The 18,645-nt window shown below is 39.6% G+C and overlaps 2 protein-coding genes across 2 annotated transcripts in view; both read left to right on the top strand.

Moving 5' to 3' along the window:
* samm50l (sorting and assembly machinery component 50 homolog, like) overlaps positions 1-3,444 on the top strand; it is a 7,701-nt gene extending 4,257 nt beyond the window's left edge. Inside the window, exons 10-15 of the mRNA XM_008315225.3 lie at positions 14-100; positions 271-341; positions 996-1,063; positions 1,154-1,300; positions 1,972-2,113; positions 2,961-3,444. Of these exons, the coding sequence (XP_008313447.1) occupies positions 14-100; positions 271-341; positions 996-1,063; positions 1,154-1,300; positions 1,972-2,113; positions 2,961-3,006 (561 nt within the window). The 3' untranslated portion in view covers positions 3,007-3,444. The remainder of the gene's footprint in view (positions 1-13; positions 101-270; positions 342-995; positions 1,064-1,153; positions 1,301-1,971; positions 2,114-2,960) is intronic.
* A 734-nt stretch (positions 3,445-4,178) lies between these two features.
* aldh1l2 (aldehyde dehydrogenase 1 family, member L2) lies at positions 4,179-18,580 on the top strand. Its single transcript, XM_008315224.3, has 23 exons — positions 4,179-4,648; positions 5,960-6,104; positions 7,256-7,490; positions 8,880-9,045; positions 9,734-9,835; positions 10,218-10,307; positions 11,059-11,193; positions 11,276-11,401; positions 11,509-11,600; positions 12,104-12,251; positions 12,519-12,638; positions 12,721-12,848; positions 13,237-13,387; positions 13,471-13,541; positions 13,622-13,727; positions 14,006-14,093; positions 14,283-14,376; positions 14,478-14,577; positions 14,885-14,983; positions 15,237-15,402; positions 15,502-15,607; positions 15,708-15,907; positions 16,303-18,580. Exons 1-23 carry the CDS (start codon positions 4,601-4,603, stop codon positions 16,356-16,358), a joined length of 2,772 nt encoding a protein of 923 aa, XP_008313446.1. The 5' UTR covers positions 4,179-4,600; the 3' UTR covers positions 16,359-18,580.
* Positions 18,581-18,645: the final 65 nt, after the last annotated feature.

The following is an 18,645-nucleotide window of genomic DNA, read 5'->3' as shown; positions in this document are numbered from 1 at the left end:
ATTTACCATGTAGGAGCTGGCTGGCTACACAGGAGGAGACGCCAACTTTCTAAAAGAAGATTTTGAGCTGCAGTTAAACAGACACCTCTTCTGGGACACAGTGAGTCACTGATCAAACGCCATTCAGATATCAGGTACATTTATTAGTAAGTACCAACGTAGAAAAACGAACGATAAACAAGCCTCCAGTCACTAGATGGCAGCAGAGCAGCAGCTTAATTAATCTATTTTATTTACGTATTAATAAAGAAACCTCTCTCTGTCCCTCAGGTCATATCTGCTTCTCTGTGGGGGGGCGTCCTGTACCCTATTGGAGAGCAACCGTCCTGCATTGCTGACAGGTTAGTTTGAATTAACATAGACAACCCTGGTTCTTTGATGCATTATAAAGGTCTCTCTATCTCTCTCTCTTTCTCTCAGTCTAAGAGTTCTTTTGAAAAGTTGTTTTTCAGAAATGAACGTAGATTGAGGTTATCTTAAATGTCAACTAAAAACTGACATTAGAGGTCGTTTTTTGTTTTATAAATTTGTCTGATAGAACCTGTGCTCATTCAAGGATAGCATGATGAAAGCTGAAAATAGTTCAGTAATGTTTACGTACGTAAACATCTGTGTCAGTACTGGCCCAGAAATTCACAATCGGTGCATCTGTAATTAGGATCTAAAATGAAGAAGACTTCCGTGATGCCAGATGAAGAAAATGGAAAAGTATCAGAATCATTTGACCCACAAATGATGACACTGGTGCAGTTGATGTGGATTTACTTGGCTGTTTTCTTAGCATAGCGTACTATGTCAGAACCTTATCTGTGGTACAGATGAACGCTCTGCTGATGTTGGTGAATAGGAAGTAAAAGAAATGTATACGTTGACTATAATAGATGGGCATTACTTACAGCAGTAACTGCAACCTCTCTGCAGTCTAACAGTTGTCAAATCGGTAGGTAGGTCATTATAAAACTGACTGGCTCACATGTTTACTTCCTGTTGTCCAGGTTCTACCTCGGGGGCCCCACCAGTGTCCGAGGGTTTGGGATGTACAGTATTGGACCACAATGTCAAGGTAAGCACTGGATGACTTTGATGATTTTCACTGATCTTTCATGGCTTAGAATTATACCATCATCACCACACTGCTCCCTTGTGTGTTCAGGTGATTACTTGGGTGGAGAGGCGTACTGGGCAGGTGGGCTGCATCTCTACACCCCTCTGCCTTTTCGAACAAGGAAGGGAGGATTTGGAGACCTGTTCAGGACCCACTTCTTCCTAAATGCTGGCAACCTTTGTAACCTCAACTATGGTGGGTACAGTGAACTCAACTGTAACCTCAACTATGGTGGGTACAGTGTATCATAAACTCAAAATGTATCATAGTATAATTAGTAGGGATGTTCGGTAACATTCGCTGACCGATATTATCGGCCTGATATTAGCATAATTATGTAGTATCTGTAAGAATCGTTATTGTAATTGTTTTCCTCTGATAATGACGAGCACAGATAGACGTTGCGGTACGCTACTGATAATGTTATTTAATATGATATATTGCAATACTGTAGGCACGACGATAACATTGTAATTGTAGTAAAACTGTCATCATAGTAAACACAATGCTGTTCCATCTTAACGTTAGGTTACTAACACTGGAACAGAGGGATCGACATTTGAAATCACTAAAGAAGAAATGAAAGAAAAATAATATGAACCAATGTAATGAATTTTTATATGTTATTTATTAATAAAAAATCGATACAATGCAGTATCACACTGATATTCTGAAACAAAATATTAAGATAATTCTATTGTATCGATATTCTCTTACACCACTAATTTAAACAAATGAATGAGTAATAAGTGTATGTGTAGAAGTGTAAGTATATAAGACTAATATAAGGTTTAATGACTTAAATGAAATGTATGTGTGACTTTCTAAGTTTAACATCAGACGTCTGTGTGTGTGTGTGCACGCAGGTGATGGTCCCCAGAGTCACCTTAAGAAGCTAGCTGAGTGTATTCGCTGGTCGTATGGAGCAGGGATTGTACTACGATTAGGAAACATCGCCAGAATGGAGCTCAATTACTGTGTGCCTATGGGAGTTCAGAGTGGAGACAGGTGAGAGTCAATGTCAGACTTAATTTCAGATGATTTTCTGATTAGTTTCAGTGTGATCATTTTCAGATCACAGAACAACCCAAACTGTCTGAGCTCTCAGAAAATGTAGTTTGTTTCCTAATTCGCCAAAGCGTCACCTCCCAATCCCAACATCCTGTATTAAATATATATATATATATATTTATATATACTGTATATATTGTTTTTTATTTTATTTGGGGTACCATAGGAAATGTGAAAAAATACTCTTTAAATTAAATGCGCATTATTATGATATATTATATTATATATACATTAGTGGTTAAGTCTTTAAGTTATGTTGACAATATTATCGTTTATCGCAATAATTTGTGGGACCATTTATCATCCAGCAAAATTTGTTATCGTATCGGCCTAATTGTCAAATGTATCGTTGCTGGTTGATGCAGTTGTTAATGTCTTACATCAAGTAAGACATTACTTGATATCCTCAACATATTTTTGTTGAAACTAATGTTTGGTTAATAACATTAACCAAACCTATATATATATATATATATATATACATATGTATATAGACATACCTCAAGAAATTACTCATGGCCTACAAACTTTGTACTGTGTACTCCGGTTGCCAAGCAACGACATTTTGTTGCCAGACTCGCTGTTTTTTTGTTTTTTGTTTTTTTTTTTGTGTTTCTGTGCAATGACAATAAATAAAGTAAGTCTAAAAATGGACTAGGTCAACAAGTCTCAGCAATCCATTATGGATATTATATGAGCTAGTGTGCTCATCCCTAGTTTGTCTCAGTACCTGATTCAACAATGAATACTGTGATTCTAATTTTTTTTTCTTCTATCATCCTAGAATATGTGATGGTTTCCAATTTGGAGCAGGAATTCGCTTCCTGTAACCTCCTGACTGTGCTGATGTCTTCAACCGATGACATTATCTATTGGAAAGATTAAAAAAAATGTCTGGATGTTTTGTCAAGTGTAGAATCTGTAACACTATCATGGTTTCTCAGTCCGTGGGAAATGTGCCTGAGTCCCTGCTTCCCTTCTCTGATCAGAACTTTATCCACCGTAACATTTTCATTGATGCGTCAAACAATCAGTGAATCTGTACGCTCATCAAAGATTTCAACCAACATTTTTTCGTTCACATTTGTACTACACAACCGTGTCACTGAGTTACATACACTCGTCTTTCAGGAAACAGAATATCACAATATCAGAATATCATCTCCTGGACTGGTACAGTGGCAATGAAAAGTGATGCCTAATAATTTCCATGAATAATATTTTTCACTTACCTCAAGAAAGAATGATTAAAAGATTCTGCTCACGTTTTTCATTGCCTTCTTTGGGTGTCTTCTTAACCAACAGCAATACTAGGAAGTGTAAAATAAAAAAGTAATTCCCAATCACTGCCTCAGGGGTCAGTGTGCTGTCAGAAATCATTGGATGTGAAATAGAATTTTCATTTCATCGACTGAGAACTGTTGTTAATTTACAGCAAATTATTTGTCTGTGTGTGTATGACAGTGATGGGCAGACTAATTAAATAATCTTCCACCAGGTGGCAGCTGAGAGCAATAGCAACTAGGAGGGAGACCTGCATAAATGTTGGATCTTTTTCTTCAATTCCTTCGACTGTATAAGGGTTGTATTCAACCAAACAGGCCGGGGTTCAATGAAGTCTAAGTGAATTGTGAGTAAAGTAGCACGAATACTCTTGGTGACATTTTATTTTTTGGCGTGGGACTGTTTGGGAAACACTGATTTAAAACAAACTGCATGTTCTCACGATGTTATGACATTTCAAGGAGCAGACATGACGTGGACCTTGATGCCGAAAGTGAAGCCCTAATAATGCCAGTGCTCTTACTTCATATTTTGTCATGTTGTTGAAGATATTTGTTACTAAATTTCATGCACTCCATTTTTAACTCAGTACAATTAAATAATTAGAAGTACAAACCTTCCTGTAAGTTTCCATCTCCTTTTTGACAAGGTACAAATCCCTGCTGTTAGAGACATGAACTGTTCATCTTGTCTAAACAACTGCAACACCACAGGAAAAGTGAAGGTGAATTCGTGTGTCTGCTGGACCTTTGTCCCGTTAGAACCTGTGTGATGCAGCTGAGAGTGGCTGGTCCCAGACCTGAGTTCACTGTGCGTGGGAGAACAACAGGTGGAGGACGGCAGAGAGAAAACAGGAGCTAGCTGGTTTAGTTTGTTACGCAACACTCTCTTTCCTCAGTTCCACACGTGACCGCGCTGAGCGCGTCGCGGACGTCGCGAGCGCGCACGTCCAGCTCCCTCGTTGGTTGGATACCTCCTGGTGCTGAGGACAGGTTGTGAAGGGGGGGAGAGAGAGCACAGTTCTGTCTCTTTGACTCACTCACACAGCGAAGCAGGTGTGTGAGACAACCGCTCCCACTCACGTTGACAGTTCAGACACATATTCAGCCACGACATTAACATTCACACACGCCAACAACCATGTTGTGGACAGCGGCTCAAGTCTTGCGGAGGTTCTCCACGTCGCACGTGAGTAAAGCTCTGTTTAGCTTATTTAACCCGCGACCATGGGGTTATAGGCATCCTAGAAACATAATTTAAGTCAATAAATGTGTACTTAGCGTTTAACATTTCCACAGCTCGGCACTAGCGTGATAGAGAAGTGCCTGTTTGCCACGTTAACTCCCCCCCATCCTCCCCTTTCCTAGCCTGTACTGTACATACTGTAGAGGAATTGCATCAGCAGGCTGAAGCAGCTCGACTCTGTACACAGTAGCTCAGGGCAAAGCAAGCAGCATGGGCTGCAGTGACAACCTCTGTCTGTTAGTGTGGTACGATATTTAGCTGCACTGTACGGGTGTGTGTCACGTTGCACGGTAGTCAGGGTCAATGCCTCGTGCGCCTGACAGCCCCAATCTTCCAGGAGATGAAACCTGAAACCCCGCTCCTTCATTTTATTTCTTCCTCCACACATGTGCTGCTGGTGCGGACACAGGCGCTCCTAAAATTATGATTCATAATTGCACGTATCGATGTTGTCTCGTTGTCAGCAGTTTCAGAAACGACAAATGTTAATATTATAGAAATCTTCTGAATCAATGGCAACTTCTGTTTAAGTGTGGTTTAATATATTTTGTAATAGAATTGCAGTCTTTGGGTGGACTTTTAATGTAACCTTTAGTTAACCCCCAGGATATGGAAGGGGAATAGTGTTTTGGAGCACACAGAGATGTGCAGTTGGAGTGACAGATGGGTTCAAGCTTGTAGGCAGATTATGTCAAGGATCAGCTCAAACCCCCTTTTTTGCTATTGTGATGGTCAGGTGGAAGGATGAGGTTAGACAGGGGGCTCAGTGGATGGTGATGGGTGGTGTAATACACACGTGTCAAACTCAGGCTTGGGGGCCAAATCTGGCCCACAGTGTAATTATATTTGGCCCGTGATATCATATCAAATGTGTACTAGAGTTGGCAGGATTTATAGTATTAGCGGTGTATGCGCTATGTTTTTGTTGTTGACCTGTGAAAACAAAGATTTACATTATAAAGGAACTTAAAATGCTACAGATAAAGAGACATAATAAGAAACAAATACCACTGATGTGTGTTTTATTTAAAATTAAATTTCTCATGTGTGTTTAATATTAAGCTTTGGTTGTTCCAGATTCAGTGTTGACGCAAAACTAAAGTTTGTTTCCAAGTCTCTATGTTCACCGCTGGAAGTCATTGTTTTTTCATCTGTTTGTTTTGTCATTTTTCCCGACGTGACCCTTACCATCTTTGTGATCCGCTCTTGCTCCTACAAGACAACTAAAGTTTTTCTCCTCCCCTCGTGTTCTAGCATTATTACCAGAATAAGCTCAAACTCGCCATCATTGGCCAGAGCCTCTTTGGCCAGGAGGTGTACACCAACCTGAGGAAGCAGGGTCACAAAGTGGTGGGTGTCTTCACTGTCCCTGACAAGGATGGAAAAGCTGACCCTCTGGGTGAGTACTCTTTCACAACAACGTACTTTATGCACATAAGTGTTCCCCTGTGTATCCACTTAACATGAAATAATATCTTTTAGGCAGAGACAGAGAGACAGCAATGACAAGTCACATACTGCATAGACCAGGGCTGAATTATCATATATGGTACATTATTGGCCAATAATGTTTGAATTTTGATACAGTCAGATACTGTATTTCGAGCTAATTTGAGGTTTCCTCTCGCTCCTGACATCTAACATCTGCCCTGCAGCATAGCCGTTAGCATAAGGTAACAACAGGTTAGTGCTGCGAACACGCCTTTCTTATATATACTCAGACAATATTACTGAGGATTTAAAACAGTCTGTTAGTTTTAACCAGGATACAATTTCTTTATTCTGATTAATCACAGATTAGCTGTGGATTAATCACTGTTAATCATGATTATTCACGATCCTAATCTCCTCAGCCTGGGTTTTGATGTTAATAACTATAACAAGGAGCCAATTCTCAGCTGGCTGCTTGTTGTTACGGTAGAAAACTGGTCTTGAATGTTCAAGAAACATTTATGATGCTGTTTAACACTAATCCATCTTGGAAATCATTGAATAATTAGGTGTCATGATTGAGAGAGGGGGGTGAAAACGTTCAAATTTGAAAGCCGTTATTTTATGTAATGGCTATAATTTAAATGTGTGGCTTTGTGTTGACTTTCCTTAAATGATGACCTTTGCTGTTTGTTGTGTGAAACACGTCAGTATAGACCAGTACTTCTCAAATAGTGGGGCGGGTCCCCTTGGGGTGGCGCGATGAGGTGCCGGGGGGTATTAGGGAATATGGAATATGGCACTCTCATCAAGTGTACTGTAATGATTGCATGATAACAAACCTCCACTCACTAGGTGTTTTGTTTTTGATTGTTTGTCATATTGTGCAGAAATAACACTTGATATTGGTTATTTTAAGAAATGTCTCAGAAATAACACTTGATATTGGTTATTTAAAGAAATGAAAAATTTAAAGAAAAATCCTAGTACGACAATTTGTGCTGATGCAGGCACTTTAATGGCTATTTTTTTAATTTAATTTCTCACATATAAACACCAGGATGACTCTGTAATCTGTACCTACATAAATTGTAAACATAATTTTGTTTTGTCCAACAGCTACAGTAGCAGAAAAAGACGGCACTCCAGTGTTTAAGTTCCCACGGTGGAGGGTCAAAGGCAAGCCCATCCCGGAGGTGGTGGAGGCCTACAAGGCTGTGGGTGCTGAGCTCAACGTCATGCCCTTCTGCTCTCAGTTCATCCCCATGAACGTCATCGACAACCCCAAGCATGGCTCCATAATCTACCACCCCTCCATCCTGCCGCTGCACAGAGGAGCGTCAGCCATCAACTGGTGAGAGAACAGGTTGTATGTTGTGTAATGAAGTAGACTAGCTGGAAATACCACCCTATGTATTTGTACAATTACGATGTCTAACCAGGTTCTACTTTTAAATGATATATAATTATGTATATTAGTATATATACATAATTATATGTATCTATACTTATGTATGTTTACATAAGTATATATACATAAGTACTTTACAATACGTACAATACAACTTAACAGTACGTACTGGTATTGTAAAGTTGGGAGGAAATTGAGTGCTAATAATTTAAAATAATTTTGGGCTAAAGATAAAATAGGTTGTGAAAACTACTGTGTAGTCTAAATAGTTTTCCACGTACATTTTTTTACATGCATACTTCATTCAGGAGCATATGTGAGAAAGTGTAAAAAAATTACATATATATATAAAATAATTTTTAGAAGAAAAAACTTGTAGTTTTCTTCTAACAGTGTCAAGTGCGGTCAAACACGGTTCATTATTAACAGCCTGCACTTTAAACCTAATTAATAAAAAGCTCATTTCAGTGAGTCGTAATCAATCAATCATTAAAACCTGGTACAATGATTTTGATCATTTTCATGATTTGACAGTTTTATTTGTTACATGTGTGACATCATACAGTAAACATTCATTTGTATCTGCTGAGTAAACACACACACACACACACAAACAAATCATTATCATTATTGTGGGACCTTTACTTGTTACTTGTCATTATCAAAGTATTTTATCAAAGTTTTTTCCGGAGCAGCTCCAAGGTCAGAGTCATTAACTAAATTGACATTGTCACTGTGTCAGGTCACTTTTCAACTTGGGTAAGACCGTGTAGGCTCAGACCAGTTCAGTTTCCTGCTTGCGCTGGTTTCCTTATCAGCTCCAGTTGCCAGTTGTCACCTCTACTCCACCCACACTACACACAGCCTAACATGAATTTGTTGTTGGCACACACTGCTGGTACTTTAGAGGTTTAAAGTCCCGCTTTTTGCATCTGCTATTTGACTGTTTAACAAGTTAAAACAGAGGAGTCCAAATGGATGGTTCAGTGTTGTTAATGTGGAGTGGTCCATGGTGTACAGTAAATAGTAGTTAATGGGTTACAGAAGGTTTTTTAGCTCTTTGTAGCAGGTGTGGTCATCTGAGCAGTGGGGCATGTTCCAACACCATTATTTTTCAGTACATCATACTGTACATGCACTACTATAAAGTGAACTACATCATTTTTCTATATAAAATGCCAGGCAGTTTGGTTGAGTGTGATTGTCCCATCAACATGTTTGATGCCACTGTGTTTACACCCTTGCGACATCTTATCTGACTATAATCATCTTTACACACTTTTATTTTGGTATTGCTCAGCTCAAACTATTTTATTTTTATGGGACCTCAAGGACCTTGATCGAAGGAGATAAGAAAGCTGGCTTCACGATTTTCTGGGCAGACGATGGTCTGGACACAGGGCCCATCCTGCTACAGAGGGAGTGCGCTGTTGAGCCCAACGACACTGTGGACACACTCTACAACCGCTTCCTTTTTCCTGAGGGCATCAAGGCCATGGTAACTACCTGAGATGTGACATTTTTGGGTAACACACTCCTTATGTTGGCTAGATATTCTCCTACAGGGGACATATGAACAGCACAGAGCTTAATCTGAGTGAACTAACTCATTGATCATCCATGACACATCAGGACAAGGTATTGATTAACTCATGGGCCGTAATTGTCCTAAAATTGAACAGGAAAAGTTATCATTTAGAAAAGTTTTCTAAATGATATAATTTACAAATATATAAAAGGATTCAAAAGCTGACTGTGCCACATCTGGCCCACGGGCCTTAGTTTCCCCATTCCTGGATTAACTGGTCTGGTCATGTGGTCACCTACTCACCAGTCCTAACCAAACTATTCTGCATTATTTATTTCAGAAACATAAACAAACTCCTGTTTTTCCTCTATAAAATCTGAATTGGATTTAAATTTTTTTTTAAAAAATTATTAAGTCAAATTAAGTTGGAATTCTTCCCCTGTGTTACTTTGTCTAAATGACCTGTTGTTTTGAAACATTGCTAGATTATATGAAGTAAATTATTAAAACTGAAGTACATTTGACCTACGGACCGGCAACGGCACACAGACCAGGGGTTTAGGACCCCTGGCTTAGATCATAAAGCAATAATACTGTGCAGAATGTGTTTTTTGTAATGCAGCTACTGAATAACTGACATTAATGTCTTGTTGTTGAGGTGGAGTCGGTGCAGCTCATTGCCGATGGAAAAGCACCCAGAATTCCACAGACGGAGGAGGGAGCTAGTTACGAAGGCATCCAGAAGAAGTCCAATGCCAAGGTTTGAGTTCTTCCTTCTCGGTATCATGCGGCATGTGACAGCTCTCGCAGTTTCTCAGTGTTGAGGCGGTCAGGAGCAGCTGCAGTTATATTTGGTCACGTACACTGCAAAAACATTACCATCTGGTTCTTATTCCACATTTTTCTTTGGCAGGTAAAGAAATGTCAAGTGTCACGTTGATTGTGCAGGAATGACTGCCAGCGGCCAGTTTCAGCCACTCTCAACCGACTCTGCTACTAAATGTGCTATTCTTAGCATGCATGATTATTTTTCAAAATGGTCTCTGTGTGTCATGTAACCTGCACAGCCAGCTGCTGGGGTTCCCTCCAATTCCACGAAGTGTACATTCAACACGTTGACGTTCTCTCCTCCTGTCTCACAGGTGGACCTGGCCCAGTCAGCTGAAGCCATCCACAACTGGATTCGAGGACATGACAAAGTCCCCGGTGCCTGGACAGTAATTGGTGATAAGGTTGGTTTCCTGGAACTCACGGGCAGAGTTCTGGACATGTGCTGTCTATGACCAGACTAGACTGAGGTTTTACTGCCTATATTTCAGTCTGGTTTTCAAAACCTCACATTGGACCAGCTGGTCTTACAACATTTTCAACACTTTCCTGCCTCATTACTCATACTGTGGGAGACGTTTTCACAATAACCAGGCCGTTTCAGAACTGCTTATAAAATCCACACTTGGATATTTGTAATATTTTATACACATGTAGAGAATTATCCTCATAGAAGACAACTTCGCTAAAAGAACCTGGTGTTTCTGTCGCCGTAAAAATGTCTCCCACATTGCGTACAAATACAGGGAGTTGTCTTCGGTGGTACACAAAACTGATAGTTTACACAGCAGAGAAAGAGAGATAAGAGAGGCATGATTGTGATTTTGGAGATATCGTTGACTGGATCATGTCAAATTTTCTTGGATATATTTTTTAGTCATGCTGTAATAACTGCTAGCCTTGTTTTTCTGACCAGTGTGCCTGCCTGCTTGAAGCATGTGCAGGCTGTGGGCAAAATAATGCCAATAATGTAAAACAAACTGTAGTCTCAGTGTTTAGATCAGTTCCATGATTTGACAGGTGGGAAATACTGTGTGGCTCATCATTTAGAGATGAGTTGTTCTTAAGCTTGACAATTTTGCTTTTTGGTGTCAAGTATTGTGTTGAAAAATGCCACTTGGTAAATGTAAACATAACATTTTGTGATTCCCAAAGACTGTGACCCTGTATGGCTCGTCCATGTTGGGAGGGTCAGTTCCAGATGGTCAGCCCTTGGAGATCGATGGGGCGTCCCAGCCAGGCCAGGTTACCAAAAATGGGCTGGTCCTGTACGGGACTGATGGAAAAGCTGTAAGTGGATTTGTAAATATTTGTCATTATTTGGTGTTTTACCGAGTCTCTTAATTTGACAAACTCTTTGTTTGAATCAAAGCTTCTGGTGAAGAGCTTGCAATTTGAAGATGGGAAGATGATCCCGGCTTCTAAATACTTTGACTCTGGTGAAAGCTCCACGGTGGAGCTAACAGATGAGGAGAAGAAAATGGCCGAGGAAATTAGAGTAAGAACACGACGGTGTCTTAAAGCCTGCTGAGACCATCTTTGATTTAAAACACAAGTTTATACGTGAGAAAAGACAACGTGTTGTACTCTGTTTCCAAATCACAGAGCATTTGGAAGGGTATCCTCTCCAACGTGCCCGCTGTTCAGGACACTACAGACTTCTTCAAGTCTGGAGCTGCCTCCATGGATGTGGTCAGGTGAGTGATGTTAAATGTCAGTATTGTATTTGTATTTTAATTTAGTCTATATATCAGAAGAAATATTTTACTGCAGCTACATGCATATGTATATATATATATATTTATATATGTATGGAAAATACACATATATATACACACAATTGTATGTATATATATTTGTATATATGTATATATTTATAAGTTTATGTGTATATATATAAACACAGTGTATATATATTTATACATAAATATATGTATAAACATATATACACATATATGTCATCATATACATATGTATATAAATATATATGTATATACATAAATGTATGTATATATGTTTATATATATGTGTACATATATACATATATTTATCTGATTACATTATGATTACATTTCTTAACTAGCACGCAGTGATCCTTGCACCTATGATATGCCCTTATTTCCAAGGGCATTTACAGGCATTATAGGCTTGTAGGGTATGGTCAGTAATTTTTCTGTATGTGTGTTTCTTTTTTTTCCAGACTGGTGGAGGAGGTGAAGCAGAAATGTGCCGGTGTGCAGCTGCAGAACGAAGATGTCTACATGGCCTCCACATTTCAGGACTTCATCCAAATGTTTGTCCGCAGGTTCAGGGGAGAAGACCAGGAGGAGGAGCTGGTCATCGACTATGTTAGTCCTAGAATCAACTTGAATTACTTGCTTGAGTCAGTCCCAAAAGTTCAGCTACAGAATTTAACGTAACACTGTTCCATGTTGTTATTGTCATATTTCACACGCTGTCACCGCTCTGGCTACAGCTGCTTCATACTCCCTCAGTAGCTTCTTTAAGATCTTTCTGAGTGACACGCTGTTTGTTTGATAGTGTACGTAGAATTGTTCAGATGAGAGCACCAGTGCTATATTAATGTAATATACCTTGTTTACCTCCGTATGCAGGCTACCAAGGATGTAAACAACATGACAGTTAAAATGCCGTACCAGTGCTTCATTAATGGACAATTTGAGGATGCAGAAAATGGAAAGGCGTACGATACCATCAATCCCACCGATGGATCAGTGAGTGGCCACAGGTTTTCAGTCTGATTAACTAACCAGCGGACCAGCCATTTTGAACATTGTTTCCTTCTTTTTTTCTCAGGTGATCTGCAAAGTTTCATATGCTTCAGTGGGAGATGTAGACCGGGCGGTCGCAGCTGCCAAGGAAGCCTACGAAAATGGTCCCTGGGGAAAGATGAATCCCAGGGACAGAGGGAGTCTACTCTACAAGTAAGTAGCTCCCCCTAGAGGACTGCATTGGAATTACATTGGTCAATTTATATGGTCCATTTATCAAAACTCTGCATCACGTTTTTTGATGCAAAATGAAAGTTGGACTTACTAGAAAACCCAGTAAGGTTTAGCCAGTAACTAAAGAGATCACATGACACATCACATCAATTTCTTTTAAATAAAACTCACAGAAAATAAGACTGATGCATTTGCTACAGAAATGTGCTATATATATATCCATACATACAGTATTTATGTATGTTAAACATCTTTCTTGTTATGTATTTTTACACTGTTTTTGCAACAGAATGTCGTTTTGATGGTGTCTGAGTGACAAGTATTCTATTCTACTATAATGAGTACTTTCCCTGACCATCTCCTTAAGGGTCGCGGACCTGATGGAGGAACACCAGGAGGAGCTGGCTACCATTGAGTCTATGGACTCGGGTGCTGTTTACACCTTGGCTCTGAAGACCCACGTCGGCATGTCCATACAGACCTTCCGCTATTTTGCCGGCTGGTGCGACAAGATCCAGGTAGGTTCATGTGTTGAAACAGTTTGCGTGTTGACTCGTTACTTGTGCTCAACCACTCAGGCACGAGCTGTTATGCTTCGCAGGGCAAGACCATTCCTATCAACCAGGCCAGACCCAACCGCAACCTGACCTTCACTAAGAAAGAACCTCTGGGGTAGATTCTTGGTTATATTATGTATGTATCATGTATTTCCAATGGTGTGTTTTACTGTGTGTGTGTGTTTTGTGTCAAAGTGTGTGTGCCATTGTCATCCCCTGGAACTATCCTCTCATGATGTTGGCATGGAAGAGCGCTGCCTGCCTCGCAGCTGGGAACACTCTAGTGCTGAAACCTGCCCAGGTGTGTATGACGTGTGGACAACATTTATTTACAATATATATTGTACTTATGTTGTAGCCAGTGCAGAGGTCTGAGAAAAGGACAGTGACATACCCAGTGTATATTTTGACTTTAGTTTTCCGCGGTTTCCGAAATCACTCACTCATTCCCTATTCCCTACTGCCTTTAAAGGGAATTATATATGCACATATATAAATGTAGAACACACTACATAGTGGACTCACTGGTTAGATAAAAAACACTACTTTATGAAAAGTCTTTTCTTTTGAAATTTTTAGGTTACTCCACTGACAGCTTTGAAGTTTGCTGAGCTGTCTGTCAAAGCTGGAATCCCCAAAGGAGTTATCAACATTTTACCAGGCTCAGGTAAGAAACACATCTTTGTGTCACCCAGCCAGAAGCTAATGCTGTTTGGGGTCTTATTTGTAATGGATTGTAAACAAATTAGCATTAAAAAAACACTTATTCATATATTTTAAAGCATTGACTGTGTCAAAAACTCTCTTCTCTGGATAATGATTCCCCTTCTGTCCCTTAAACCTTTTTTTATTTTAGGTGGCATGGTGGGACAACGTCTGTCTGACCACCCAGACGTTCGCAAGTTGGGCTTCACAGGCTCTACGCCGATTGGGAAACAAATCATGAAGAGGTTTGACTCTTCTTATTTTTCTTTTTTTTTTTTGCACTCTATGTCATGGCAGTAGTCATGTCTCTTCACCGCCTCTCTCTGTCTGCGACTCTTGGTTTCAGCTGTGCGCTCAGTAACTTAAAGAAAGTTTCTCTGGAGCTGGGAGGGAAGTCACCGCTCATCATCTTCAGTGACTGTGACCTCGACAAGGCTGTTCGCATGGTGAGAGAGGATCATTGAATGCTAACATAGCATTTAGCATAGCTTAGCTTTCTGAGTCTTATTTGATACTGAAGCTAAAGCCTTAGTGTCACTGCCATTACATGACATGGACTAACTTGAATCTGGCTAACATCGCACAGGTTTCTGACACTGAAGTCACACAGTTTTTAGTGGTTTTTAGCTAACTACAATCTTTTTTTTTTTGGCTAGCTTCAGAGATTTTTTTTTGCTTTTTCTCGTGTTTGGCTGTTTTAAAATGTATTTCTTGCTAAATTCAGTGCATTGTCATTCTGTGTTTTCTTGTTAGGGCATGAGCTCTGTCTACTTTAACAAAGGTGAGAACTGCATTGCTGCAGGTCGTCTGTTTGTAGAGGAGTCCATACATGACGAGTACATCAGCCGAGTGGTGAGTCAAACCTTGTTTTCTTTTGTACATTTCACTACATTTAAAAAAACAATTCATCTGTGTCCATGCTTTTTTTTATATTTTTATATAGACATAAAAGTAGTTGATACCTTCAAATAATTTGAAAACATTTACTAAAGCAAGAGCAATATTGCATTTCAACATGTTTTTACATGTGAGGATATTTCCTTACAAGGTGAAAGTATTAAGCCCAAACTTACCAAAAAATATCTCTCCGTTCTTCCCCTCGCAGGTGGAGGAGATTAAAAAAATGAAAATCGGAGATCCTCTGGACCGCTCCACGGACCACGGGCCACAGAATCACAAAGCTCACCTCGACAAACTGCTGGAATATTGTGACATTGGAGTCAAGGAAGGGGCAACGCTGGTGTATGGAGGCAGACAGGTGGACAGACCAGGTAGGACCCTAGTGAACTTAGTGAAGTGGAGAAAAGGGACAGACTGTTACAGATTGAACCAGTGATCTTCTTGCTGTAAAAATTAACGTTTTTTTCTAGGTTTTTTCATGGAGCCCACTGTGTTCACTGGTGTTGAGGATCACATGTTCATGGCAAAAGAGGAGTCCTTTGGTCCCGTCATGGTTGTTTCCAAATTCAAGGACGGGTAAGCCACAGAAGCAGTTACAGAGACGGTGCTGTGACAGATCTCACTCAGGGTCGGGCCTTTTTTTGTTTATTCTCTGTCCTCTTTTTCCCGACCTCAGTGACGTAGACGGTGTGCTAAAAAGAGCCAACGACACGGAGTACGGTCTGGCATCTGGTGTGTTCACCCGTGATATCAACAAGGCCATGTATGTGAGTGAGCAGCTGGAGGCAGGAACAGTGTTTGTCAACACCTACAACAAGACGGATGTGGCTTCACCTTTCGGAGGCTTCAAGCAGTCTGGCTTTGGCAAAGACCTGGGTGAGAACCAAATATTTTTTAAACTTCTACCCAAGGTTGTCCTGATACCAGTGCTAACACACACACAACAACAAAAAAGGCAACACAACAGTCTTGCATGCCCACATAGAATATAACCACCTGACCCAGTTTTCCCAGCTGGCTAAAATACTGCACCTCACGATGCAGAGCCTTCGTCCCGAGAACCAACACTCATTGAGTGTAACATGCCAATAAACCTGAGGATGATAAAAGTAAAAAAAGTAAAATCTCTGTGTGCGACTCCAGTCTGAGTTGCAGTCCTGAGTCCCCATCAGAAACTGCATTCTTAACCTACATACTGCTCATTTATTCCACAAAGCCTTGACCTTCAGTTTTGAAAGCAAAAGCAGTGTGTAATGCTGTCTTTTTTACAGGAGAGGACGCCCTCATGGAATACCTCAAGACAAAAGCAGTGACTGTGGAGTACTGAGCCTAACTCCCCCAGAACTTTGACTACCACAGGCAGAAGAAGATAAAAAAGAGGCCTAGTTTGTCCTGCTCATTTGGATTCTGTGCGTGTCTGGCTGTATTCTGTGCATGTGGGTGAAAGGACAGTATGGTTGTGGTTGTACAGGCCACTTTGGACACATTGCTTGTCTCGGCTGGCGTGGACATGGGACATGTGCTGAAGTTTTTTATATAACACAACACAACCCAGACCCAGGGCTGGATGCTTCATCACAGAGACTTTTTTTTTTTTCAAATACATTTATGACGTTCCAGAAAGATGCTTTTTACACTGAAAAACACTAACACACACTAAAATTCCACCAAACACTAGTTTCCCCGAATTTGATTTTAACAAGCTTAAAAAGAGAAGTATAAGACTTGAAAATAGGAGGCATAAAATGTTTAAAATAGTTGAGTTTAAAAGAAAAAAAAAAGATTCCTGCTCCTTGAGTTAAGCGTTTTAGGTTTTGGTGTCTCTGGATGATTTGAAAGCTGAATTTGTTAAACGTAGAAAAGCTAGTATCGTTGGCGTTGCAATTGCCAATCCTCTATCATCACGTCAAGAGAAATTAGGCAATTTTCCCAGGACTTCTAATACATGTGAAGCCACCTGCCTATGGTGTTACAGCTGAGTGTGGTAGTTCATGACAGACACCTACATTGACCATTACACTGACTCAGTACAGTCTAGTGCAGTAACGTTAAAGCATTCAACAGGCTTCACTTACTTTCCTCAGAAAAAAAAGGCAATTTCTTTACAGAAACACACGATTTATATCCTATTATTAAAAGTAAAACTGTTTTTTATTACCAGTACTTATTTATCCTGCTAACAATTAGTTTATAAAACAACAAAAGAATATTAAAAATATTAACCAGAAAGAGTTCCTTCATGGCAGAAACACTGTTAAACACGGTTTGTGTCTGTAGAAGAAGTTCTTCCCACGTTCTGTATGAACACCTGAATGTCACTTAGGCTATTTAAGGACCTGTGGTCTCGGTTTAATAGCGGGTCACAACTAATGTTTTAGGCGCATACTGTCACCTAGTGTACTGGAGTGCGTAGTGCTATGGTATGACCATTGACTTTTTGTAATAACAGCCTGCTCTTTTCGCTTTGATGCGTGACTTTTTTATTTCAACCGATTTTTAATCGGTTCATGATGCATCGTTATATCCCTAATATTTACTCATGTGATCTAAACATACTTTATATGTTGGGTCACTGATTAATTAATGTAGCTGTATGCCCCAATATGATTCAGTTCTTACAACACAATGTCCCTACTACACACTATAGAACTTATTCACTTTAAATTTTTGGCTATCAAACTGTTTTGATCGCAACATAAAGACAACATTAGCCACCAAGTTCACACTGACGGACTAACATGGAAAACCTGGAAAAAAGTTAATGTACAAAAGCTAACTCCAAGGCTACGCAAAGCAAGCATTTCAATTATATTTTATTTATTATCGGTATTTAATTGAAATAATATCGACAATCCCTGTAAAATGTTACTCCCATACCTGTAGCAAGGTACGAGTTGAGGTCACTTGAGGTCAACAGAGCAGGAAAGAATAGTGGCTCAATTCAAATGATAAAAAGAAATTCCACTTTTAAAGTGCTTTTTTTAAAGTCATAAATTAGATTTCTCAGCCGAACGAGTGACGAAAAGGGAATCTTAATAATCATTCAGCCGTTGATGTCCCATTTTTAAAATTTTATTTTAAAAAAATGACTTTTTCATGAGGTAGAATCCACCCCACACACATCTGATTAATTCTCACACTTTATTTGTACGATTTAGCGTCTTCTCTACATGTGTATGAATTGCCATCAAGTGCTTTGTTTACATGGGTCTATTTCCACCTCCTCATTTTACCTCTTCTTTTTCCACTCGTCAAATTTGACTTAATCTTTTTTGTAAATATTTGTTAACTAGAGAACAGAAATACCTTTAATCTTATATATTTTTGGACATTTGTCAAACAAAGGAACACTGTGTATTTTGTTCACACAATGACTTCAGATGTTTTATGCGTAAGGCATTTGGACATAGGTTTTTCTAATTGTTCCTTGTGTCAGTGAAGGCAAAAAGGGCTATGCAAGCGACAAAGTCTCCAGCATTGTATAAAATAAATCACAATATATAAGGTCTGTTTATGTCACTATGCTGAATAAAGTCAATTTGAATAGATCTTTGAGGTTAAGAGGCTCTTATTGGTATAGGTGTGGACAGGGTGGCAGGCTTGGCTGTTCCTGG

Source organism: Cynoglossus semilaevis, chromosome 8, assembly GCF_000523025.1.
Source record: "Cynoglossus semilaevis isolate Cse_v1.0 chromosome 8, Cse_v1.0, whole genome shotgun sequence".
In the NCBI taxonomy this organism is placed as follows: Eukaryota; Metazoa; Chordata; class Actinopteri; order Pleuronectiformes; family Cynoglossidae; genus Cynoglossus; species Cynoglossus semilaevis.
Note: the sequence above shows the minus strand (reverse complement) of the source record. Positions and strands in the feature narration are given on the sequence as shown.